The sequence below is a fragment of the Rhinoraja longicauda genome, chromosome 12, assembly GCF_053455715.1.
Source record: "Rhinoraja longicauda isolate Sanriku21f chromosome 12, sRhiLon1.1, whole genome shotgun sequence".
In the NCBI taxonomy this organism is placed as follows: Eukaryota; Metazoa; Chordata; class Chondrichthyes; order Rajiformes; family Arhynchobatidae; genus Rhinoraja; species Rhinoraja longicauda.
The window spans coordinates 23,190,932-23,218,678 of NC_135964.1; the positions used below are offsets into that span (position 1 = coordinate 23,190,932).

Consider the following 27,747-nt stretch of genomic DNA (forward strand, 5'->3'; position numbering starts at 1 on the left):
CCAGCTGATCAAAAAGCCACAACCAGTGTGTGGCTGCAGCAGCAAAGGGATGCTGGATTGGCAAATGCCAATGGCAACGTGTTTGGAATACGTTTCTGAAATTTGGTGGAATAATAATGTTATGAATGGAAGGATTCAATTCGATGCAAAAAAATAACATTGGAGGCTTAGAGTAGCAATCCTAAACTAAACAAGCGTATGATCAAAACAATTTTGTATTTTTACAATCATCTCTGTGGAATATTTAGAGAATGGGTGATAAGCACAGACATCTCTCCACTTTAATTACTTATGTATTAACAATCATGAACTTGTTTTAAAAGCTACAAAACATTAGTTTTGGAACCAGATCAAATGTACATCTAAGTATAAGGAGATACATTCTATAATTTCCCACATTGCAAGAAAAAGCATGCAAAGGAGTTTAGTAATATTTACAATTTATTGCATTAACGACCAAAACATTTTTGGCAAATATCACAAGAAACCCGGATATTAATTACCCCATGCAACCTTACCCTGCTGTCAGATCAACTTGCTTTTATAAGGTTATATTAATATGGAAAGTATCTTAAGGTGTATTACAGAGAGTTTATTAATAAGATGTATGCAGGAAACGGTTAGCAAAGGATGTCCAAAGATTGAAGAAATTAGTTTTAGAGATGATTGATCAAGATAATCACTCATCAGCATTTGATAGGAACATTATTGACTTTTGAACATTCACTCAGTAATAACCTCTTCATTTACTCAGTTACTCTTTGATCAGTAACACCCACCACCCTTTGTGTAAAAAAGTTACCCCTCAGGTTCCCATCAAATCTTTCCTCACTCACCTTAAACCTATATCCTCTGGTTCTCAATTCCCCTTCTCTGGGCAAAAGACTGTGCATTTACCCAATCTATTCTCCTAACGATTTTGTACACCTCTATAAGATCACCCCTCATCGTCCGACAGTCCAAGGGATAAAGTCCCAGCCTGCTCAGCCACTCGCTTTAGCTCAGGCCCTCGAGTCCTGGCAATATCCTCATAAATCTTCTCCGCACCCTTTCCAGCTTGACAAAATCTTTCTTATAACATGGTGACCAAAACTGAACAAAATACTCTAAATGTGGCCTTACCGATATCTTATATAACTGCAACATGACCTCCCAACTTCTAGGCTCAATACTCTGACTGATGAATGCCAGTTGCACCACTTTCAAGGAACTGTACCCGCATTCCTAAATCCTTCTGCTCTACAACACTCTCCAGAGCCCTACCATTCACTGTGTTAGACTTCCTAAAATCCAACAGCTCATATTTCTCTGTCTTAAATTCACTGGAGGCGAGTTTTAGTTTGCCAGAAATGCTCAATTCCAGCTTTCATTTTAGTATTGGTCAAAAGGAAAATATGATTTGACTTTCAGAGGCGAGGTGAGAGTTACTGCATTGGACAAAAAGGCATCATTTGACTGTGGCATCAAGAAAACCTGGTACGACTGAAATCCAATAAGAAAAAACAAGACACATGGTAAATTAACCCAGAAGGTTAGATTACATGGGATCGAGAGTGAGCTGAACAATTGGGCACACAATGGCTTGGTGGTAGGAGTCAGAGCAAAGTAGAGGAGAGTTGCTTTTCTAGATGAGCTGGGGAAGAGGGCCAAGGAATGGCAGATGGAAATTTGCAATTCAGGTGTAGTGTTTTAGTAGATCAAACCAGGGTAAAACTATCACAGTAAATGATCGGGCCCTGGAGAATGCTATAGAACAGAGACATGGGGGTATAGGTACACAGTTCACTGAAGGTAGATAGGGTGGTGAAGAAGGCAACACAAGGAACTGCAGAGGTTAGAATCTTGTATAGAACACAAAATGCTGGAGTAACTCAGTGTGTCAGGCAGCAGATCTGGAGGTCATGGATAGGCTACATTTCACATTGTGACCCTTCTTCAGACTAATTCTAATAGGTGGAGAAAGTTGGAAAAGAGGTGCGGGCGGGCAAAGCCAGGCAACTCCCCTATCACCTGTATCAATCTATCACTTGCCAGGCTTAGTCCCGCCCCCGCCTCTTTTCCAGCTTTCTCAATATCATTAAGCAGGTCAGGGGCTTTCTTGATTTAAAATGCAGATGCAAGCAAAACATAAAGCAGCCTTGATAAACAAATTAGAACTATACAGTTTTTTTACAACCCAGTATTTTCCTTTATATATTGATATCTACGCAATTTATCACAAGCTTAAAAACGAGAAGGGAATTAAAATTACAACTGCAGCAAAAGAGTAAACTAGCAAAAACATTGTTTTCAAAATGTTTTCATGTTTTATTCAATTGTAATGCTTAAAATTCAAAGACAGGTGTTGTTCCTAAGACAGCATACTCAAATTGTAACTTAAAATTGGTATTAGATATGAATGGGTTTACTTCACTGTGTAAAGACAAGTCTAACCAAATATTTCAGTTCTGCTGAAATTTCACAAAATCATACTACGTATTTACTTTTAGTGTGTTAAAATAACATGAAAACCATGAAGAATCCTGGTTTATTCATGACCCAAGTTAATTTCAATGATTTACCGTTCAAAATGTAAAACCCAAACATAAGTATAATATTTTATACGACAGTTAAGAAATTATTCCGATGACAAAAATTTAAACATCGAACAAACTGTACTTGTAATTATTTACACACAAGAGAAGTGTAGGATAAATAACTGTTAACAAGTGACAAATTAGAAAAGCACCATTAAAGCCACTGTTCTGAACCATTCGAACCATATCTTGTTCATACAAAAATATACCTGATCAAATCAGTTATTGTAACATTACGCCATTACTGTTATTGAATCCCTGAAAGATTAGAAATTATTCTCTTAGCATCAAATATTTCTTTGCAGGTCTCAAAGGACAGTGATTTTGGTAACACTGATGGCTTCGTAGGCACATGATTACATAAGTCGGAAAGCTCCATTTTGGAACACCATCCAATTAAAGTGCGACTTCTTCTAAATTGCTGAGAAGGATCTCCAGTTCGCTCCTTACACCAACAAACAAGTAGCTGATTTATATTTGCTTTTAAAATTACTTTGTATTGCTTTTGTTGTGTTTTGATCAGAGGAATTGTTGTCCCCTGAACCCTCTGCTGGACAGTTCAGATTTTTTCCATCTCCATCAGAGTTTTCTTTGGTTGATTCCTCAGACTTTGTTTTCCTCCACTGTATTTTTCCTTCAGTTTCTTTGGTGGAATTTCTCTTAAAAAATGTCAGCTGCAAATACACGGCGAAACTTCATTTAAATTGGGGCAACAGGTTAATAGAATTAAAAAATCATAAATATAATGCATAATATTTCAGTCAATCTGAATATTCATGAAAACTAAACAACGTGTTGATGGGCATGTGTGGGAATAAGTTGCAGAGTACCGGGAAAATAAAGAGAGAACTGAACTGATGGGTTTCAGATGCGAGAGGAAGAGGTGTGCCGGATCGAACAAACAGTCTCCTTCTATGTCATTAATGTCTAGAACGCAGATTAACCATCTTTTTTTGGTGATTTGATTAATCCTTATTTGTCTCTCTGCATGTTTTTGTTACCTCCCTGGACTTAACCGACTAAAATTGTGTTCCATCCACCTTCTACAAGCTAATGTAAAACTCAGCCAAATATCTGCTATCATTGTCCTGAATCACACTCTTTCCTGGTCACTTATAATTCACTTGCTCCCTGATGTATATTGGCCATTGAATAAGCGACATTTCATTTACATTGTGTAGAAAGGACATGCAGATGCTGATTTATATTGAAGATAGACACAAAATGCTGGAATAACTCAGCGGGTCGGGCAGCATCTCTGGAGAAAAGGAATAGGTGACTTTTTGATTTAGAACCCTTCTTCAGACCCTATCTGTCTGTCTGTGTCCATCTGTCTATTTTCATTTACATTTTCAGATCTTTCTTTGGCCTTGCCTTTTCATATCACAATTACCTCCTCTAAATTTACCCCACAACTTTCCAGTTGCATTTACTTGCGCCTCCCCATTTCATTCCATCCCAAGACCATATGACCTGGGACTCCCTCTATGAACCAAACCTCTGTGCCATTCTCTCTATTCCTTTTTCCTCTTAAGATGTTTCCATAAAACTCTACTCTTTTCCAAAACTTTTGGTCATCTGCTCTATGTTGCTTTATGCAACTCAACATCAAATTGAAGCAGAGGTCCTTCTGCAGTTGTACAGGGACCTAGTGAAACCACACCTGGAGTACTGTGTGCAGTTTTGGTCTCCAAATTTGAGGAAGGACATTCTTGCCATTGAGGGAGTGCAGCATAGGTCCACTACGTTAATTCCCAGAATGGCGGGACTGTCGTATGTTGAAAGACTGGAGCGACTGGGCTTGTATACACTGGAATTTAGAAGTATGAGAGGGGATCTTATTGAAACATAAGATTATTAAGGGATTGGACACGCTTAAGCACATTTAGGACACGTTTAGATAAGCACATGAAAGTGCAGGGAATAGGGGGATATGGATCGCGTACAGGCAGATGAGATTAGTTTAACTTGGCATCATGTTCGGCACAAACATTGCGGGTCGAAGGGCATGTTTCTGTGCTGTACTGTTCTATATTCTAAAATACTTTCTACTAACCTAATATTTCTTATTAAAGACACATTTCTAATATCACCCCATCAAAGGCAGTGATGATGCAATATCCACAGATTCACATTTTCAATGCGAGTACCAACAAAATGATTGAAGGCAAACTTTGATCACGTTTCTCTGCTTCACTCTAAAATTGCTGAAGCAAAGTACTGATATTGCAAATATGTGAAACATTCTTCGGCAGATGTTATATTACAAAGAGTTATATTTTATCATTTTAAATCTGCCTACAGAATGCAAACTGATTTTTGTGAACACAAGTAATATGCAGTGGCATTCCAAATGTTGTTTAATTATGTTTTTATGCTATAATCAGTTGAATCCATGTACCTGTATCATTCAATCTTTTTTTTTGCATTGTGTATACAGTGATCATACAGGATTTCTGCAGAAATCCTGTATCCAATAATTCACACTTTTACCATTTGACAGCCCATTTTGGTTTTCCTAAATGGTAACAATTTATACACTTTTAAAGGCATCAGAGAATGAATCTGAGAAATCCAATTTCCCACTTGTGCTTCTGAAAATGTTCTATAGTCAGTTGGCTTTCTACTAATGTGTATGTTTTATGAATAAATATGAAAATAAGTAAAATGAGAGAGAAGGAATGGCTACTTACATTTTTAGTTCTAATGAATAAATCATTCGACCTGTTCTCTTTTAATGTTTTAATTTCTTCAGAACCTTTTGTGTTTTTATTTTGTTTTGCGTATTCTGTTTCCTCTTTTTTTTCCAATATTTTTGAGTCCTCATCCTCATTTTCTCCTGATATTTTTGTGTCTTCATTTTCTCCTGATATTTTTTTGTCTTCATTGTCTCCTGATATTTTTGTGTCCCCATTTTTTTCTGATATTTTTGTGTCCTCATTTTTACCTGATATTTGTGTGTCCTCATTTGCTCCAGATTTTTCTGTGTCTCTGTTTTCACCTGAGTTTTGTAGGTGTTCAATTTCTCCTACATTATCTGCATCTTCATTTTCCCCTAAGCTGCCAGAATCTTCATTTTCCCCTAAGCTTCCAGAATCTTCATTTTCTTCTAAACTTTCTGAACATTCATCCAACTCTGAGCTTTCCGACTCTTCATTTTCTCCAAATCTTTGAGCATCTTCATTTTCTGCTGATATTTTCACATTTTCTTTTTTCTGAAAGTCTTTATCAATACAAGAACACAGTTATCAATACTCTCCATTAGTATTACATCATCATGACTTTAAAACATTAGCAATACAAAAAACTAGCAAACATAGCTAAATTCTGCTTGTTGCATATTTTATTGCCATTATACTGCATTTTATTTATTTCTCCTTAAAATTATTTACCCTCATTTTTTGGACATCATAGCCCTGTCACAATCTGCAACAAATCTGTTTAGAAGGCTTGCAACCTCCCTCCATCTCCCTCTTCCATGCAAAACCAGTACAGATGACGATGGGAATATAACATATACCTATATGGGTGTTTCCGTAAATACAGCGTTCAGTAGTGAAACTGAAGGTCTCCAAACTTCCAGATTATTTTCCTGTTTTTTATGTAATATTCCCATTGTTTCATATCCTGTATTTTAATTAGTATAGATCATGGTGTATAGCCAAAATAATGAGATGACGCAAAAATAAATACCAGATATCTGAAAAATATCAGATATGTCTCTGTATTTTCTTACCTTTTATTGTAACATTTTTCAAGCAGGATTTCATCAAACCCTTAGGCTAATTTATACCAGAAAGATTACATTAATTTTGCAATTAAATAACACTATATAAGCCAAATTCTGATTATGCTTATGATTTTTATCATTTATCACCTGATAAGATGGTTTTCTGATGCCCTGTTTTTGCAGCAGAACATGAATAGCAGTGTCCATTTGGTCATGTTGGGACATGTATGATTTAAAAGCAGAGTAACCATTTTTATATATATTGTTTCTTTTTTTATTGTTTATATTTTGTGTTTAAGCTTTCCATTGAAATACTTAATAATGAATAGAACTTAAAATCACAAAATAAAAATCTAGTTTGCTCACCTATTTTAGCGATGTCTCACTCTGTAGTCCCTCCCGTTGTCTAAGGTTTTCAATGCTATTTATCACACTATAACAGAGTTTTTTTTTGCACTCATCGTGATTTTTAAAAAAATTCAACCAACGTGATTATAATGACTCTGGCATGAACTACGAGCCTCGTGGTGTGTTAGGTGCCTACATTTTGTAAGGGAGCTTAGAAATCAGTAAGTGTCCCATATGTCTTATAAATAAGACATGTTTTTTTTTAATTTTGAAAGTATTAGATTTTGGTCGAATTTTGGTCGATTTTGATCGCAAATTAGCTCAAAAGGATCATAGGGAGGCCCATTCTTAATGCTGTGGTATTTCATTATGATTGAATAATTTTCAAATTTGGCCACCCATGTCACAGGTTAGTACCCTTATTTACAGAAACACCCATATACCTATTCAATGTGGATGTAAACCAGATTTTCCACCGGGGTTCATAATATTATACGTCACAGCATTGAAAGGCATGGAATTTTAAATTCAAACTAATTAAATAACAAACGTATGCATTCTGATAAGTACAGCTTCAATTTCCAGTTAGTTGAATTGAGCAACTTATAATCAGCAAAATTAATGTATGACATTCTCTTTTAAAATCACTAAAATCTTTTAAAATCTGTATTGCTTATTTTTTTTCTGATTTCCAGCATCTGCAGTTTTTTTAAACATTTCATTTACTGCTAGTGTTTTATAGACAAACGAAATGTCTACAACAAAGACATGCTCCAATTACATCATGGTTTACCATTTTGGAAATTGTATGACATAACAAAGGAGATATTGATAACCACTGTAATCAATTATGTTTAATATTTCTGCCTCTTCCACCATGGGTCCTCACCTCCCCATCATCTAAAATGCATTAAATATCATCAAAGACCCACACCACCCTGTCCACAGTTTCACCTCACTACTACCATTGGGAAGAAAGTACCAGAGCCTGAAAATCATGCCCTCCAGGTTCAAGAACAGCTTCCTCCCATCAACAATCATGCTCTTGATCTATGCACAAATATTAACCACAACTCTACCTCAGTAACAATGATCTGCCATGGATTTTGTTTTGGTTTCACTACATATTTTCATTTTGCACTATTATGATCTGGCTGCCTACGTGCAGGTCCCAGAAGTGAATCTGCAATCATTCATTACAATCGCTCCACTATTTTAAACCTCTAGTCCAACAGATTCTCTTTATCCTGTATCCATACACTGTGGATGGCTTGATTGTAATCATGTATTGTCTTTCCACTGATAGGATAGCACGCAGTAAACATTTTCATTGTACCTCGGTAAACGTGATAATAAACTACACTATTAATTTATTTTACCTACTATTTATTGTACATTTAGTTGTGCATTGTTGTGTAATGGGCCTTTAAAGCTGTAGCAAGAATGAGTTTCATTATTCAATTGCTGGTACATATGACAATTAAACACTCTTGTCTCTTGAGTTGCAACTATAGATTAATGTTGAATAACAGATTAAATTGTAATCTGTTTTACCATTGTTATAAATAGTTCATTTTTAATATATATCAATAAAATATTTTTGCCCACCTTCTTCATCTTCCGACTCTGATTCCAACTGATCTTTATTAATTGATGTTACCTTGTAAAATACAAGTTATGACAATTTTTAAATAATTGACATCTTTACCAATTATTTAGTAAATTAAAACCAATGAAGAGCTATGATAAATTATTTATTTACAATCAGTGTCCCATACTGCCTAACGTTGAATCGTGCAATCAAGAAGAAACCAGGATCTAAATTTGCTACAAGTTGTGGTGACTTCCACCTATCTATGAACTTACATAAAAAAGAAAGCCCGAAAGAATTCCCATATAAAGAACAATTCACACTCAAAAAATGTATGGTAAGCAAATTGATTGATGGAAATATATCAATGAAAATATTTCCTATTTTTCATGCATAATTTCACTCTGCACAAACTGCATATTCAACCATGACATCCAGCATTACTTGAGCAAAAGAAGTTGCTTCAGTTTTGCTGAACTATTCAATTGATTCCCAGGCAACTGACAGTGCTCAACACGGCCCCTCTATTATTAAAACAAACTGTTTAAATTCTTCAGTCATCAAAATTGTTGCCCCGGTGCATTATACCACAGAGTGACTGAGAAGTGTGTCACATCAATGGAAGGGCCATTGTACTGCATTTGGGCGGCACAGTGGCGCAGCGGTAGAATTGGTGCCAAACAACACCAGAGACCAGATTTTGTTCCTGAGGGTGCAGTCTGTACAGAGTTTGTATGGTCTCCACGTGACCGCGTGGGTTTTCCCTGGGTGCTCCAGTTTCCTCCCACACACCAAAGACATACATGTTAGTACGTTAATTGGCTTCGGTAAAAATTGTAAATTGCCCCTAGTGTGTAGGAGTGTTAATGTACGGGGAACGCTGGTCGGCACGGACTTGATGGGCCGAAGGCCCTGTTTCCACGCTATATCTAAACTGTTGTCTTCCCAATTACCTGATGTCCATCTGAACAATCCCATCTAACATCTACTTCAACCACATCTGCCCGCAACCCCTCATACAGACCCGAAATGTCACCTATCCATGTTCTCTAGAGATGCTGCCTGACCCGATGTTACTCCAGTACTTTGTATCCTTTTTTGTAAACCAGCATCTTCAGTTCCTTGTTTCTACAGGGAAAATAGGATTTTGGATTTATAGTTATTAGTTAAAGATTAATGGAGGAAAGAGCTTAATATGATGGTGGGCAAGAGCTTGGACCATACATAGTAAATTATCATTTCATTTGCAATAATGCAGGGCGAGGTTTCTTGATTTTTGTTTTCCCCTCAACCGATTGGGCTTTTGCAATAATATATTAAAGGTTCCTATAACCCAAGGTTTAGCTGGATGATTTGGAAATGCAACATTGATCAAGGCCACCAGCTTAAATAATATAACATTAGTGTGTTTTTTTTAAACAATGAAGTACATCAAATTTACAAACCAATCACACTATGTTGGCCAGACCTTCCTCGAACTAATTAGATGTTGGGGATTAAGGCAATGAACACAAAGTAACTAACCTGCTCACTGACATCATTCTCCTTCTCATCAACTGCTTCTACTAGACTTGCTGTTTCTTCACTGTCATCCACCTCATGAATACTCCTTTCCTCTTCATCATCCTCACCTTTATTATTTGTGTCTTTTACCACATATACAACCTCTTCACTTTCATCATTCTGAATTTCCTCCAACTACAAAAGAAAATTAACCAATTTAGCTTTATATTTCCACTCACAAGGAAAGCTACGCTACTTGGTAGCACTAAATGTTTGAGAATAACTGCTTAAGAAACAGTATTTTTTAATATGTAACATATATTTTTATCAAAGCCTTATTTTAATAATATGATTGTACAAGTGACATAAATGTAATTTATATGCTGTCCAATTATGACATGTTAAATCATAATATTGTGTGCTGTGCTGAGAAATATCTCACATTAGCTTCAATAGAAAATGGGTGTAGAATATACATTTATCCATTTGGAGTCATGAAATGTAACAATGATATGATTTGGTGTTGAACACATCCATGCTCACCAAGCATTAAAAGCTACTGCACTGAGACAAAGCTCTATGTAAATTGAAGCTCTGGTGCACAAGGTTCTGTATCCTTTCACCTTGATGCCTTTAGAGATGCAGCATGGAAACAGGCCCTTCGGCCCACCAAGCCCGTGCCAACCAGCAATCACCCCATACACTAGCACTGTCCTACACAGGAGGGACAATTTACAGAAGCCAATTAACCTACAAAACTGCATGTCTTTGGAAGGTGGAAGAAACCGGAGCACCCAAAGAAAACCCATGGAATCACAGGAAGAACGATCAAACTCTTTACAGACAGCATCCTTAGTCAGGATCAAACTGGGTCTGAGGCGCTGTGAGGCAGTAACTCTATCGCTGTGCCATTGTGCCACCCTGCCTGTCTATTAAGTGTCCCTATGAATGAATGAATATAACTTTATTGTCATTCAAAACTATACACCAGACGAGTGCATATTTGAACGAAATTCCATTGCAACTGGCTCACAATGTAACACCAAATAATAAAAATTGATTAAAGAAAAATAAATAACTAAATAACTCGCACATAAGATAATGGCGGCGGATCATTGTGAATTCAAGAGTCTGATGGCTCGGGGGAAGAAGCTATTGCAGAACGTGGCTGTTCTGCACCGTATGCTGCAGCACCTTTGACCAGAGAGCAGCATGGTCAATAGTCCATGATAGAAAAGGGTGGTGTACTAGATACAAGTATGAGTATTAAATATCTCCTGTTTGGCACGATTTCTATTTCCCCTTAGTTATTATCCATGCACATAACTGTTTTTATTTGCCTTAATAGTCAAATAGTGAATAGAAAAAGTGCCTTTTACAGGTAATTTCAATCATGAAAGCCTCCAATTTTTGGTTAATATACCTATCATTAATCCTTTCAGACCTTGCAAAAATGTTTACCATTTCTCTACTTATCAGGATTCACCTAATAAATAATCAATTACTTATTAATATTGTAATTATAGTTTGAAATATATTTATATCAATAGGAAAATCACATCTGTAATATTTTAATATATCCAGTTTGATTTAATGCACCATTCATTCCCAATTAAATACTTCATTTCTTTATGAATCCCTGATAATGAACTGTCTACTAAGGATAGACACAAAGTGTCTGGAGTAATTCAGCGGGTCAAGCAGAATTTCTGGAGAAAAAGGATGGGTGACGTTTTGGGTTGGGACCCTCCTTCAAACGAAGAAGTTCTGAAGAAGGGTCCTGAGCCAAAACATCACCCACCCTTTTTTGCCATAGATGCTACCTGACCCCCTGAGTTACTCCAGCACATTGTGACTATCTTCAGTATATATCAGCATCTGCAGTTCCTTTTGTATGCATTTTATTCTGCTAAAGAAATGCATTAAAGAGGGGGGCCTTTCCTAAATAATTGTATTTTGGTCCATAAACTAAAAATAAATTCACTAGCATAGTTCAGGTAAGTATTTACTTCCAAAGAAGGATTTTTATTTCATTTTGGTAGTATGAACTATATAGTATTCACATTTAGCTGACAGGACCCTAGTTCTCAAAACTACTGCATCACCTCAGGTAACACCTTTCTGCTCTTACTCGTGCATGGTCAGCTGAGACACATTTTCTGACACAAGCTGCTAAGCTGGCTGGAAAAGCAATCTTACAAGAGGTTCTCAGTGGGGAAACTGGCCTATTTCCATTAAAGTGCACAGTTTAATAATGGTCTGCTTCTTCAGTGGGTTTATGCATGCGGATTGCCAAGATTAATAAGTAAAATCTACACAATAACTCCTTTAAGATAGGTTAGCTCTATTTTTAATTTTTGAATAATAGCTTTGTAACTTTTGAATCTCCAAAACCAAAGCTAATTAGACTAAAGTTCACTAATCCTTTTCAAGTCTGAGATCAAACTAATACACATGATTACAATACTATTAATGCTAATGATTTTTATTTCTAGTGAGGCTATATTACAGTATAATGTGCAGAAATAAAAAATCAGATCCATATGTCAGAGTCATAGAGCACAGAAAGAGGCTTTTCCTCCCTGCTACTACATGACGAAAAAGATGCCCATCTAATTTAGTCCTATTTGCCCACATTTGACCATTAAGCCTCTAAACCTTTTAGACTTGAGAGATACAGTGCAGAAATAGGCCCTCCAGCCCACCGAAACTGCGCTGACCAGCAATCATCCCGTGATCTAACACTAACACTATCCTACACACTAGGGACAATTTACATTTTTTTTACGAATGCCAACCGATCTACAAACCTGTACATCTTTGGGGTATGGGAAGAGTATGGAGCATCCAGACAAAACCCACACAGTCACAAGGAGAACATACAAACTCCATACAGACAGCACCCATAGTCAGGATCGAACGTAGGTCTCTGGCGCTGTAAGGCAGCAACTCTACTGCTGCGCCACTGTGCTGCCCATGTTCTTATCCAAATGTCTTTGAAATGTTTTTGTAAATACCTTTAATATGCCTCTGGCAGCTCGTCCCATATACCCATCACCCTCTGTGTGAATGTGGCCTGTCAGATTGTTATTACATTTTTCCCCTCTCACCTTAAATCTATGCTCCCAAGCTCTTGATTACCCAACCCTGAAAAAAATAGTCACCCCTCATGAATTTATACATCACTGTAAAAGTGCTTCTCAATCTCCTATGTCCCAAGGAATTAAGTCCAAAGCCACCTTGTCTACTGTGGTCGACCTCTCTATCAATTTCCTGCCTTGCAACTCTGCCTCATTACTGCTTTGGACTCCACCCACTGTCGATCAAAAGTAAACAAGTCCACAGCACTAAACAATATGTCTGCCAGAATATTGGTCACCGTCCTGTTCAGGTGCAACCTGTCCTTCCAGTATGAGTCATTGTCATAGAGTCATTGTCATAGAGCATGGAAATAGGCCTTTCAGCCCAATCTCTCCATGCTGACCAAGGTGCCCCAACTGCAATAGTTCCATCCACCCGAATTTTGCCCATATCCCACTAAACCTTTCCTCTGGATCGCTTCTGCCCCAGAAGAAATCCCAGTGATCCAAAAATCAGAATCTCTGCCCCGGCACCAAATCTTCAGATATGCATTCATTTGAAAGATAGACACAAAGTGCTGGAGTAACTCAGCGGGTCAGGCAGCAGCTCTGGAGAAAAATAATAGGTGACATTTCAGGTTGAAACCCTTCTTCAGACAGAAACTAGAGGTGGGGGATGGGGGGTTGCGGGAAATAAACTGGGAGGTGCGTGAAAAGGCCAGAACAAATCAAAGCCGGTAACAGGTGACCTCAAGAAGGGTGGAGCCGTAATAGTCCATTGTTGGCTGGGGAAGGTGTGACAACAAGAGGGATACAAGGATGTGAACAGTGGAATGGTAGAACGAGTAGGGTACAATACGATACGATAGAACTTTATTTATCCCAGGAGGGAAATTGATCTGCCAACAGTCCTTCTACAGTTGTACCGGGCCCTGGTGAGACCGCACCTGGAGTACTGTGTGCAGTTTTGGTCTCCAAATTTGAGGAAGGATATTCTTGCTATTGAGGGCGTGCAGCGTAGGTTCACTAGGTTAATTCCCGGAATGGCGGGATTGTCGTATGTTGAAAGGCTGGAGCAATTAGGCTTGTATACACTGGAATTTAGAAGGATGAGGGGGGATCTTATTGAAACATATAAGATAATTAGGGGATTGGACACATTAGAGGCAGGAAACATGTTCCCAATGTTGGGGGAGTCCAGAACAAGGGGCCACAGTTTAAGAATAAGGGGTAGGCCATTTAGAACGGAGATGAGGAAGAACTTTTTCAGTCAGAGAGTGGTGAAGGTGTGGAATTCTCTGCCTCAGAAGGCAGTGGAGGCCAGTTCGTTGGATGCTTTCAAGAGAGAGCTGGATAGAGCTCTTAAGGATAGCGGAGTGAGGGGGTATGGGGAGAAGGCAGGAACGGGGTACTGATTGAGAGTGATCAGCCATGATCGCATTGAATGGCGGTGCTGGCTCGAAGGGCTGAATGGCCTACTCCTGCACCTATTGTCTATTGTCTATTGTCTAAAATACATGAAACATGAAGTTAAAGTGACGAGTGGAAAGGTTTGGGGATGTGCAAAGATTGGGGGGGGGGGGGGGGGAAGAGTCAGTCTCAGTTTACCCCATAACAAAAAGGGGAGGAGTTGTACAGTTTGATAGCCACAGGGAAGAAGGATCTCCTGTGGCATTCTGTACTGCATCTGGAACCGGTCCGTTGCTGAAGGTTCTCCTCAAGCTGACCAGTGTGTCATGGAGGGGGTGAGCTGTATTGTCCAGGAAGCTCCGCAGTTTGAGGAGCATCCTCCCCTCCAAGCCCACCTCCCATAAATTCAACTGTGCCCCCAGGACGGAGACAGACTTCCAGATGAGCTTGTTAATCCTATTTGCGTCTGCGACCTTCGCCCTGCTGTCCCAAAACACGGCCACCGATTGGTAGAACATCTGCAGTATCTTACTGCAGATGTTGAAGGAGCGGAGCCTTCTCAAAAAGTACAGCCGGCTCTGACCCATCTTGTATGGGGTCTCAGCGTTCCTGGACCAGTCCAGTTTACTGTCCAGGTACACTCCAAGGTATTTGTACTCCTTGGTAGACTGCACATCCACACCAATGATGGAAGCAGGGGACAGAGGTATTCCTCTCCTCCTAAATCCATCTTAATCTCCTTAGTCTTGTCAGTGTTGAGCTGCAGGTGATTCAGCCCACACCATTCAACAAAGTCGTTGATTACACCTCTGTATTCAGCTTCCCTCCCATCACTGATGCAGCCCACAATTGCAGAGTCATTTGAAAACTTATGCAGGTGGCAGGAGTCCGAGTTAAATCTGAAGTCCGAGATGTAGATGGTGAACAGGGAGAGTTTGCTCCCTCGCAGTGAAGGCTGGATGGTGTTAAAAGCACTGGAGAAGTAAAAAAACATGACTCTCACAAAGCTTCCTGGTTTACCCAGGTGAGGATAGGAATGATGGAGCAGGTGGATGATGGCATCCTCAACCCCCATCTTTGTCTGGTAAGCGAACTGCAGGCGGAGGGGGAGGGAATTCAGGAATGACCTGAAATGAGAGAAATTAACCTTTTCCCACTAGGTTGTAAGTTGCCCATGCGAAATATGAGGTGGTGTTCCTCCATTCATTGTCCTAGCCTCATTTTCCCACACTCACTGGTTTTGAGGGGAATGGCCACAGGGATTCCTGCATTATCTACCTACTCCCTTTAGCTTTCCTGGTAGTCACTCAGCTACTTTCTCCTGGCATTTTAGGTGCGACCAACTCACTTAAACTCCTATCTATGATGCTCTCAATATCACAGATCTTCCTGGGTATGTCAGCTCTAGTTCCAATTCTTTCATTTGGTCAGTCAGGACCTGCAGTTGGACACTTCCCATTGTTACAGTCATCAGGGACACTGGAAAATTTGCTGATTCCCACAAACTGACAGGGCTACAGGAATAAAATGGGGAAATGGGACCGATCAGATCCACAAACAGCCACTGGACTCAATGGGTCAAAAGCCCTACCTCTGTGTCAGGAAGTAAAAAGCTTCAGTTTATAATTGACATTAACATTTTACTGAGAATATTTAAGAATGGGACATAATAAATAAACTGTATGAAGTAATCTCTTTAACTTTAAGTCATGATATTTTGAAAAATCCTGAATACGACTCCAGAAATGTACAAATACTTTTCATTGGGAAGATGTGAGATAACGAAAGAGTTATTAAGCATTAATACTTTAAGATTCATTTAACCAAATGTGGTTTATCCAGATGTTGTTTTCCTTAAACACACTGGAGTAGGCAGCAGCAGCGTAGGGGAGCACTGACAGCAATTTCTGTTTTTCTGCATTTAACTTTACCTGTGCGTGTGCCAGAATTCCCTTTCAGATTTCCTCCACTCACTAATAGTGAATGGTGATAGTTTCACTGTTAGTCTCATTACAGATCCTGTGCCACTATTGTCATCTATACTTCACGATGGTAACATTTATCCACTATGAACCATCTGTGAATTGCATTAAATAACACATATACTTCCTAGCCTATTGTAATGCACAAGAACTTTCCTTTTGGCAACAACCATCAATGGAAAATACCTCGTCCAAATAAGGACAGTCTGCGTTCAATCTTGCAAAAATGACAGATCTGTTTATTTCCCAGTTTATTTAATCTCCTACTTCCCAATAAGAGATCATTAATTTGCTTGGGCTTGCCCTCTCCTCAGGTGGCATTATCTCCTAGAGGTGCACTGGAAATTGTCCTGGCACATATAACAAAGGTTCTGAATCTGGATCAGAACTAGCTCCTGAAATGGTTATATATTTCAGAAAAACACACTAACTCAATAAGGAAAAAATTATAAATGCTGGAAATCTGAAAGAAAACATAAAATGCTGCAAACATGGAGCGAACCAGACAACATCTGTGCAAAAAGAAAAATAGTTGATGTTTCACATTAGAGTCCCTTTGTCACTATTGGTCTGATGAAGGGTCTCGGACCAAAACACTAATTGGGTAGTTTACAACCTAACGAGATGAACGCGGAATTCTCCAATTTTAGATAACTTACAAACACCACCACTCCCTCTCCTTTCCCTCCCCCTCTCTCTTCCCTGTGCCCCACCTGGACTAGTACCCATTGCACCCCTCCCCCTCCCCGTTCTTCCTTCCTCTGGCTCCAGATTTCACACATCTTCTACCCTTATCTCACACCTTTTATCATATCATCTCTGGCCTTCGTCCAACCTTCTGCTTTTCAAAAGAAAATCCCTCACCTGTATCCAACTATTCCTCCCTAACTAAAAAAGTCACATATCCATGTTCTCCAGAGATGTTGTCTGACCCAGAGTTACTCGAGCACCATGTGTCTTTTTTTGTAAACCACTATATTGTGTCTACATTAATGTTGTTTCTCTCTCCACAGATGCTACCCAATTTCCTATGCTTCCAGCATTTACAGATTTCTTTTAGTCAATAAGAGGTCATTCAAGTGAAAAAGAAATATTATCATATGGGTAATGTTTTTCTTAATTTTAACGTAGAAATTTTCTCCTGACCAGCTATGTTATCCAAAACATTTCAGTTCAATTTCTAGAAATAGTTTTCAGTGGAAAAACAAAATAGTCTGTTCAATATTTAATTTTAGCAAATTACTTCACTGGCAGCTGTAACAAATGGAGAAGACCAGTGTTTTTAACCATCATTCATGAAAGAGAAAAAGTAATTCCTGCCACAAATAGGTGAGGAATCATTTTTGTAACATCCATCATGGCATTAAATTATTCAACACAGATCAGCTATGCTTTCTTTATTCTCCTTAGATTTAACAAATTGCTGTACATGCTGACTGACAAAGATGAATAGGTTCAAATTTCATTGTCGAAAAATAGTTAATGCCATGAAAACCCTACTGACAATAAAAAATGGTGGGCAGGATAGGTCATCATACTCCTTGAGCCTGCTCTACCATTCACTAAGATTGTGGCTGATCTAACTGGCCTTATTTCTATTTTCCTCTCCAATCCTAGATCCAGCTTCCTCTCTAAACCTAAAACCTCTCAATTCCACACCGTATAAGCATTTCTCAGGTTTGAATGTACTTAATGATTTGCTTTCTATAGCCCTATATGAAAATAGAAAATTCCAAAGATTCAAAACCTTCTGAGACAAAAAAAAATTCCTCCTCACGTCTTAAGTGACTAACTCTTTCTACTGAAACCATGCCCACCAGCTCTTGACTCTGCCACCCTGTTAAACTTTGGGTCAATTTTCTGAAGGCAGGGGTGGGGTTTACAGATTGGAAATGGGCAAGGACTTAGCTTCTGTTCTGCCTTCCATTGATTCAACTTGACAACATCTTTGCTTTAACATGGTGACCAAAATTGAACACAATACTCTAAATGTGGCCTCACCAGTAAACTGCAAAGAAATCTTGTGGCAAAAATTGGTGTTGTCCGTGAGATATCTATATACTAAAACTCTCTTTTTTTTGCTTGTTTGTTCCTGAACTACAGCCAAAACGGTACACGATAGCACAATAATTTTAGGCCCACCTTACTCACCGTCGTCCCTTTGGTGCTAATGGAAGACGTTTCATTGAAATCGGTGTTATATTTTTTAAGTTATTCACATTTTAAAGTTTAAATCTATCTCCTAGGGAGGGAAGGGGGAGGGAGGAGGGGAGGGAGGATAAGAATTGTGGGGGATAGAGTGGGGGGGAGGGGGATGGATTGGGAGGGAGGGAGGGGAAGGGAAAGGGGGAGGGGAAGGGGGAGGGGGATGGGGAAGGGGAGGGGATTGGGGGATGGGGATGGGGGGAGGGGAAAGGGGGGGAGGGGAAGGGGGAGGGGAAGGGAGGGAGGGGAAGGGGGGAGGGGAAGGGGGGAGGGGAAGGGAAGAGGGGAGGGTGCAGCACCAATGCAGGAGAGGTTTGAGCCCTACGGGTCCACTTGGTCTAGTATCTGCTAAAACCAAAAACCCATATTAGCTCCAGACCATGAAAAAGCTATAAATCCATGAACCTATCAATTCTGTATAGGTGCATGTTTATTATTACAATGAGATTAACGTGGATGCAAGTCGTTTATGGTGTTTTGCAGCAATCTTTCGTGACCATGTTTAAAAGGCGACCGAAAAATTCAGAGCACATTGGTTTATCTTTCTGCACATTGGTTTATCTTTTTTCCAAATAGCACTGAGAGTTACATTTTGTCAAAAGGCTTCCACTAATACTTGCGTTATTAAAAGCAAAGCACCATGCTTAATGTGCATAATTTCTAATTTGTTGGCTGCAATTAGAGGGTGTTTATTGGGGGCGTTGGACTTTGTCTCTGGAACTGTTACGCTATAATGCTAAGAATGATATCTGCACTCTATCTTTTTCTTCACCCTACTTGTATAGTCTTTCTGCTGGCTAGATTGCATGCAACAAAAAGCTTTTAATTGTACCTTGGTATATGGGACAATAAACTAAACTAAGCTATTGTATTTGAGTTTAACTTAATTTGATCTATGACCTGATTACCTGATTTTGATTAGATAGCATGCAAAACAAAGATTTTTACTGAACCTCAGAACACATGTCGATAATAAATCTAAACTTGTTGGACAAAATTGGATTTTCTTGCCATGTTGGAGGTTGAAGGGAGACCTGATAGAGGTATATAAAATTATGAGAGGTATATATAGGGTAGAAAGCAAAATATGTTTCCCCATGGCGGAAATGTCAAGGAATAAAGGGTACAGTTTTAAGGTGAGAGGATCAAATTTTAAACAGGATGTGCAGGGCAAATTTTCTTTTAAACAGAGATTTGTGGGAGCCTGGAACACATTGTCAGGGGTGGTGATGGAGGCAGATACGATAGATGCATTTAAGAGGCTTTTAGGCACATAGATATGCAGGGAATGGAGGGATATGGATCACATGTGGCAGGGGAGATGCGTGTAACTTGACATCATGCTCGGTACAGACTTTGTGGACAGGAGGGCCTGTTCCTATGCTGTACTGTTTTATGCTCTTATGAATTAAAGAAATGAATGTTTTAACCATGAGCAGAATTCAAGTGACAAGCGGGTAAGTTTAAAAACATGTGTTTAGAAGTTTTCAAAGTAAGGTCAGAAACAGTCAAGACAATTAACAATCTAAGAAATCTTGAGTTTTAAAATACAAGATTTCACTGCAAGAAATCTTTTTCAAATTAGGTAAAGAGCAGCCTAAACAGATTTCAAAACAAACTAGTTTTGTTCCAATAGTGGTCACTGTCAGCGGTGCTTACTGAACAGAGTAAAGAGAATCACTGCAACATAAAGGAAATTTAAATGGTCTGTATAACATGCAGCTGATTCACAAACCTCCCTATTCTGGGCCCCTGCTGAAATTTCATTTCACCACCAAGTTCCTCGAGTTGCTACACAGAATCATCTAACAATATAACATGAAGTGACTTGACACGGAGCATTTCTTTCTTCCTGGGATAGGATTTATGCACTATGAAAGATACAACAGCCAATTGACAAACGAGTGCATTGACATAGTTTCTCGAAATAAACCTAATGTTTCAAGCCATTTCTGTACGACAATAGAAGTGTTGCCAACTTGACATGATGAAACCACAGGACTTCACTTACTGACAAATACAACAAATGTCACGTGTCAAGGTTCAGCTGCATGAAATAAACAATATCCCATTATATCGTCAGAAGATTTTATTTTGGCATTCAAACAGTGTGCAGTTAATTCTCCTATTGCAGCTGCCAAGGAAAGCTTTATTGCTTAATCGCATTGTTTTCACTGGAAGACCAAAGTATTTAATCAACTTTTCTTGTCGGCTTATAAATTTAGCATCTGATAATGTAAATCCTAGCAAAGCACATCCTGATGTTAAGTAGCAGCAAACTGTAGATGTGCAGAAATATCTTTTCAAATCACCAGTAGATACTCCCCGACTTATGCAAAAGGCAACTTAGGTAAACTCGCACTTACGTAAATAATTCTGTACTCAGTCCCTAGTGCAATTAAGGCAGTTTGTAAGTTCCACAACACCATGCGATCACTCACGTTTACATCGGAACCAAGCTGGCAATGGCGGTTGTACTTACCCAGAAGGCCGCGTGCCACATAAATTGCCCCAGATGCAGACGCACTCCGCTGAGACAGTTAATACTCTCAGTGATGGACACAAAGTGCTGGAGTAACTCAGTGGGTCAGGCAGCATCACTGGAGAATATGGACAGGCAACATTTCGGGTCAAGATCTTTCTTCAGTGTCAGCGAGTTATTTCGGGCAGGAGATGGGGTTGGTGATTCTCATGTAAATTGGTGAGTGCCTGTCGTTAAACCAATTGTTTCATTCCAGCATTATTGCCTGAAGAAGTGTCTCGACCCGAAAGGTCAGCTATTCCTTTTCTCCAGAAATGCTGCCTGACCTGCTGAGTTACTCCAGCTTTTTGTGTCTATCTTTGGTTTAAACCAGCATCTGCAGTACCTGCCTGCACACAAGATCAGATCAGAACCTGGCAATACCAGTACACTACATACTGCTGGCAAGGTTGGCAGAAATTAAAGGACTTCCAGCAGATGCATTAACCGGTTAGTCCCATTCAATAGAAAAAAAAGTGCTGGAGAAACTCAGGGGGTCAGGCAGCATCCCTGGAGCTCATGGATAGATGACATTTCTAGTCGGGGCTCTTCTTCAGACCATTCAATGATATTTGCATCGTGGTGTGTGGACCCTGGTCTGTGCTTTCAGTGTCCAATTGTGAACAGGTCATAGAAGAGAATGATGACATACTAGAGTTAACTTCAGCAACCCCAGATTCTTTCCGAACAACCCAGCAAATAACTGTAATATTGTATTACCAAGGTATTGGAAGTTCGCGATTCACACCGATTGCATCAACCCAATGGCAAAATGTGACAAAATATAATTTTGATTTTTTTATGACTTAATTTCTTAATAAACTTAATAAGCAGGAATAGGAAGATTGATCATACTTATAGGAAATCATAATGAAGTTTGTAAACCCTACTTGAGCAAGAACTTTAATGAAATACATCTCGAAACACAACCCACCAAATATAAATTGTAAGAAATTTCTAATTTTCACTCTTATTCATTATATACAATATACAATTTTCAATGTTGTTTCAAAACGTAATTCATTTACTGTACAAAAATATGAAAATATACATACATTTTTACAGATCAGTTAGTAAATGTGGCAATAGTTCCAAATGTGTCAGATACAAATAAACAATGCTGCTTGTTAACTGCATAATGAAATTTACAGATATGGTGTTGCAAGTGCACGATATTTTGAACTACAAATACCACGAACAAGCTTGCAACCTGCCCCATGTGAACCAGATTATAGTCTCAAATGGAGTGCATTTGATCAATGCTTTGGTTGTGGCAACTTCACCTGTTGTATGTAAGTCAATTCTTAGAATGGAGATGAGGAGGAATTTCCTTAGCTAGAGGATGGTAAATCTGTACAATTCATTGCTACACATGGCAGTGGAGGCCATCTCTGGAGGACTGACTGCCTGACCCAGTGAGGCAGGCAGTGGCTCAGGCAGTCACAGTATATCCTCCAGAGATGCTGCCTGACTTACAATCACCATATGTTCTCCAGGGATGCTGCCTGACTTTCTGCATTATTCCAGATGTTTGTGTTTTTTTTTAATAAACTGGCATCTGCAGTTCTTTGTGTTTCTTAATTTCTTTTAGAGGTTTCTAAACCATTTCATCCCCTGACCTCTTTGCAACTCCCCTGACCCAACATTTTTATGCATTTGGGGGTCATTTTAACTTATCCCACCCCAGAGGAAATTAACAGAATCAGAAGAAAATCTGGTTTTACATGTTATCATATTAATGGAAAGCAGAAATTAATTGTGGAGTAATACTGGCCATTAATTTGATCTTATTTACTTGATCATCTTTCAGTTAAAAAAATCGATGTCATTTATTCCAACTGTTTGTCGACCATTATTTGCAAAAAGGCACAAATGAAATATAAAAGGAAATTGCGTGATATGCAAAATGATACAATAGAAATTAAAAAAGGACAGATCATAAAGTAAGAAAAAAGCATTGGTTCACAAATCACATAAATTAATGTATGAAATACATAGGGAAAAAATGCAAACTGAAGAACAGACTTTGAATGAGAAGCAGAACAGAAAGGCATGTTTACCCTAATTTTGCTCTATACACAATCACATGGACAGCAACTAGGTTGTGAAGTTTGTAACTTGCTAATAATAGGTTTGCTATCAATTCTTATTTCAGCGTTAAATAATGAGGTAGCACATTATTCCAAAACTGCTTGGAGTTAGCTTTCTCATTCTTTGTGCCAGGCTTTTCATTCAAGTTTTGTGCTCCACCTGTGTGTTCTTTCAAAGCAAACTTTGCTCTTTTAGGTTTTGTTTTCGGATTCCTGTCATTATCATCAACCCAATTTCCTTTATCTCTACATCTCCCTCCCCTGCTCTTGTTTACTTCAAAATTCCCTCCATCAGATTCTTCTAAACTTTCTCTTTCCTCCTTATCTGCCATTTTTCTTCTGTTGCTTTCAAGTTTATATTTCCCACTTTCGCTGTCCCCTACTGTGTCCTCCTCTTCCTCACCTTCACCTTCCTCCCCCTCACCTTCCCCCTCCCCCTCACCTTCCCCCTCCCCCTCCTCACCTTCCTCGTCCCCCTCACCTTCCTCCCCCTCACCTTCCTCCTCCCCCTCACCTTCCTCCTCCCCCTCACCTTCGTCCTCCCCCTCACCTTCCTCCTCCTCGTCACCTTCCTCCTCCTCCTCCTCCTCGCCTTCCTCCTCCTCCTCGCCTTCCCCCTCACCTTCCTCCCCCTCACCTTCCTCCCCCTCGCTTTCCCCCTCCTCCTCGCCTTCCCCCTCCTCCTCGCCTTCCCCCTCCTCCTCGCCTTCCCCCTCCTCCTCACCTTCCCCCTCCTCCTCCTCACCTTCCCCCTCCTCCTCACCTTCCCCCTCCTCCTCCTCACCTTCCCCCTCCTCCTCACCTTCCCCCTCCTCCTCACCTTCCTCCTCCTCCTCGCCTTCCCCCTCACCTTCCTCCCCCTCACCTTCCTCCCCCTCGCTTTCCCCCTCCTCCTCGCCTTCCCCCTCCTCCTCGCCTTCCCCCTCCTCCTCACCTTCCCCCTCCTCCTCACCTTCCCCCTCCTCCTCACCTTCCCCCTCCTCCTCACCTTCCCCCTCCTCCTCACCTTCCTCCTCCTCCTCACCTTCCTCCTCATCATCCTTCTGTTTATTCCTCCGCTCATTATACACTGTTTTTCCTCTCTCATCCTCTTCCCCCTCTTCTTCATTATCCTCTTCCTCATTCTCACCTTCTCTGTCTTCCCCACTCTCACATCTCTTGTCCTCTTCTTGCTCACTCTCACCTTCTGTCTCTTCTTCCCCACTCTCACATTCCTCCTCGTCCTCCTCTTCCCTACGCATGCCTTTCCCCTCTACCCCACTCTCATCTTTTTCGTCCTTCTCTCTGCTCATACCTTCCTTCTCCTCCTCCTCATCCCTACTCTCATCTTCCTCCTCCTCTTCCCCACTCTCACCATATTCCTCCTCCTCTTCCCCACTCTCACCATCTTCCTCTTCCTCGCTCTCCCCTTCCTCATCATCCCCACTCTCATCTTTCTCTTCCTTCTCACTGCTCTTACCTTCCTCCTCTTCCCCACTCTCACCATTTTCCTCCTCTTCCCCACTCTCATCTTTCTCTTCTTTACTGTTCTTACCTTCCTCTTCCTCCTCTTCCCCTCCCTCACCTTCTTCCTCCACTTCCTCTTTGTTTCTTTCCCTCGCACGTTTTTCATTTTTAGCGCTTTCAATGGACTTGTTCCAGCTTGTGTCTCTATTTCCTTTATTCTTCCTCCTCCCACCTTCCTCCCCTTTATCTTCCCCACTCTCATCTTCTGTGCTTTTACCTCCCTCCTCTGCCCTAGTTTCACTTTCCTCCTCGTCTTCCCCACTCTGATCGTCTTCCCCACTCTGACCTTCTTCCTCTTCATCTTCCAATTCCTTAATTTCCTCTTTTTCCCTGCCCATTCGTTCCCTTTCCACTTCATCAGCTTTCCTGCATTCATTTTCCTCTTCATCATCACTGCTCTCACCTTTTTCCTTCCCTTCTACTCTCTTTTCATCTTCTTTCTCCTCTTCATCTACCCGGCTCTGCATTTCCTCTTTGCTCATCCAAGCACGTTCCTCATCTCCATCGGTCTCCAAGCCTCTTTCATACACTCTATTTCGTCCTGCCTTTCCTTCCGCATTGCCATTTGCTTCTGTCCTCTTGCCTTCTTCTGGTTCCTCTCTATTCTCATTTTCTTCATCACTGTCAGCTTCACACTGTCTTTTGATTTCTTTCCTCGCTGCTATTCTGTTCTCTCCTCCTCCTCTTTGGTTTTGATCAGTTACATTTCCTTGTTCATAAATTTCCTCTGCATCAACATCTCCAGTTTCTTGAGCCACTTCCTCTCTTATAGTTTTACCACCAGTAATACTCCCATTGGGTTGTTCCTCATTGCATTTACCACTTTTCCCTTCTACTTCTGTACGTCCTTCAGTATCCTCTTCACCGTTCGAAGTTTTCTGCTCTTCAATTTCTTTTCTTCTTTCTTCTTCTGTATCTTTGCCTTCTTTTAATATTTCATAATTTATAAAGTTCCTCTCAGTACATTTATTGACAACTTTCAGAATATTTTTATGTGAATTATGTTTTTTTCTTGACTCTACATTACCTTTTTTGATTAAATCACTAAGCTCAAACGTGGACTTAATTTGTTCCTCTTGTTTCTCTTCTTTATTTAACTCCTCTTTCCCCTTCATTGACTTACGGCCTTTCACACTCTTACTTCTATTGGCTTTTTTAACTCTATTGCCCATGTGACTATCACCACTTATTCTGACACCATTGTTTTCTTCTTTGGTTTTCCTATATTTTAATTCTTCTTTTCCTTCCTGCATAGCTGTGTCTTCAATTGGTTCAGAAATATTTACAGCATTTTTTTGTCTTGCATTTATAGTACTACAGCCATATATGTGCTTGTCATTTGCTGTCATTGGCAGTCTCTTTTTTGCTATTATATTTTCTTTGCCACTTGTTTTTTTCTCATTGCTAATACCTTTGATATTACATTTGGCATGGTTTCCATCTGCCATTCCTTCAAGCACACTTGAGTGCAGATTTAGTCCTGAAGACTGTGTTAGCTGTTTAACTTTTATGGGCTCTCTAACTTCCCGCTTCTCATTAATCTTTCTTTGTCCACCCTTACCAGAGTTTTTACCTTTCTTCTATTCCAAATGAAAAGCAATGAATGAAAAGGAAAAAAAGAGGGTTATTAAAAGTAAAAGATAAATATAATGTCCACATAGGTTATGTGGTAACAAAATAATAAAACAGAAGAATGAGCAAGATAGCAAATCAAATATATAGGATCACATTATTAACAGAGTTAATTAAAGAAAGGAAAGCTACAGATCCCGATGAAAAAAATAATTGCTTGGGATAAATAGTCAATACATCAGAGATAAAGGTGACAATTTTAGAGATGAGAGATAAATAAGTCTGGGAGCCTTGCAAAAAATAGGATTAAAAGATGTCAACTTGAATAAATAAAATTATACTGCAATGAATTGAGGCAAAGACAATAGTATTTTCCCCACAGCTTACTGAAAAATGGCATCAAAGGGGGAAAAAAAGACTAGTTTGAAAATTATTCCTCTTCTGAATCAGTGAGTTTTCACATCATCTACCCTGACCATCATGAGCAAACACTGCATTCAAACATAAGTAACTGGTATATTATTTTGAACCCAAAGGATAAATGGAAATGCAATCTTAATTTTTATATTTATTCTGTATGGAGTGCTAAATACCAGATATAAGCCCCAGTCTTGCAGCTCCAGTTTCTAAATGGTACATTAAACAATTCAATTTATTATAAATTGTTTTCAAAGAAAATCAACTTTGCACTTACCTGTTCCTTATGAACAGGTGATAAGGTCAGGGTTTTGTCATTAGGATTCACCATGACTGTATGAGTCTAGAAAGAAAAACAATTAATGAAGTGAATATCTACTGTAATGTTATCTGGTAATAAATCAAATTTAAAATATCAACAAAATAATACTCACAGTACATACATGGGACATAATAGCACAGGAACGGGCCCTTGGGCCCGCAATGTCTGTGCTGAACATGATGCCAAGCCAACTCTTACCTCCCGTACTTATATTACACTCTTATCTGCCTGCACATAATCCACATCCCTCCTTTCCCTGCATTTCCAGGTGCATATCTAATGGTCTCGATATGCAATACAATAGCAATATAGCATAGAATAGCAATATATTATATAAACACCAATATATTATACAATAGCAATCATATATTATACAAACAGCTATACAATATACAATAGCAATCATTTTTAAATTGTTCAAATGCCTAAAGAATAGTCTACATGATATTCCAGAACAGAATATTTCCTCAGATGAGCAGAATAATGTACATGCCTCAATATAGACTAGTCAATCTAAAAAATAAATCTCTTGTAACTTCCATTGATGTTGGAGCCCAAATCTGACAACAAGGGTCACTGCAACATTTTGTACATGTTAATGCAACCAAAAGATTGAGGCAACCAATAAATCATTCCGGTGCTGTACATCCAGTCTAAACACTAAGTATTCAGAAGACCAACATCATTTACCAATCTTCACCATGATAGAACCCATCTTCACACAGCCAACCCCCTTCATTGTTTTAAAAATTAGTAGACCTCCTCCTAGTCTCTGCTTTTTTCAGGGAAAGCACATACATCCCCATTTTTCGTGTTCACTGAACATGTCAAATCTGGCAAGTTGGTTCTGGTCTGAAGAAGGGTCTTGACCCGAAAGACACCCATTCCTTCTCT

General features: G+C 39.4%; 1 protein-coding gene across 2 annotated transcripts in view; it reads right to left on the minus strand.

The window, feature by feature from the left end:
* Window positions 1-2,200: 2,200 nt before the first annotated feature.
* Window positions 2,201-27,747, minus strand: part of rpgra (retinitis pigmentosa GTPase regulator a) — a 56,620-nt gene continuing 31,073 nt past the window's right edge. Inside the window, exons 13-17 of one of the 2 annotated variants that reach the window (XM_078409175.1) lie at window positions 26,809-26,874; window positions 9,770-9,943; window positions 8,263-8,314; window positions 5,270-5,799; window positions 2,201-3,250 (exon numbers count right to left, since the gene is read on the minus strand). In XM_078409175.1, the coding sequence (XP_078265301.1) occupies window positions 3,023-3,250; window positions 5,270-5,799; window positions 8,263-8,314; window positions 9,770-9,943; window positions 26,809-26,874 (1,050 nt within the window). In that variant the 3' untranslated portion in view covers window positions 2,201-3,022. The remainder of the gene's footprint in view (window positions 3,251-5,269; window positions 5,800-8,262; window positions 8,315-9,769; window positions 9,944-26,808; window positions 26,875-27,747) is intronic. The other variant, XM_078409176.1, reaches the window with a different exon arrangement.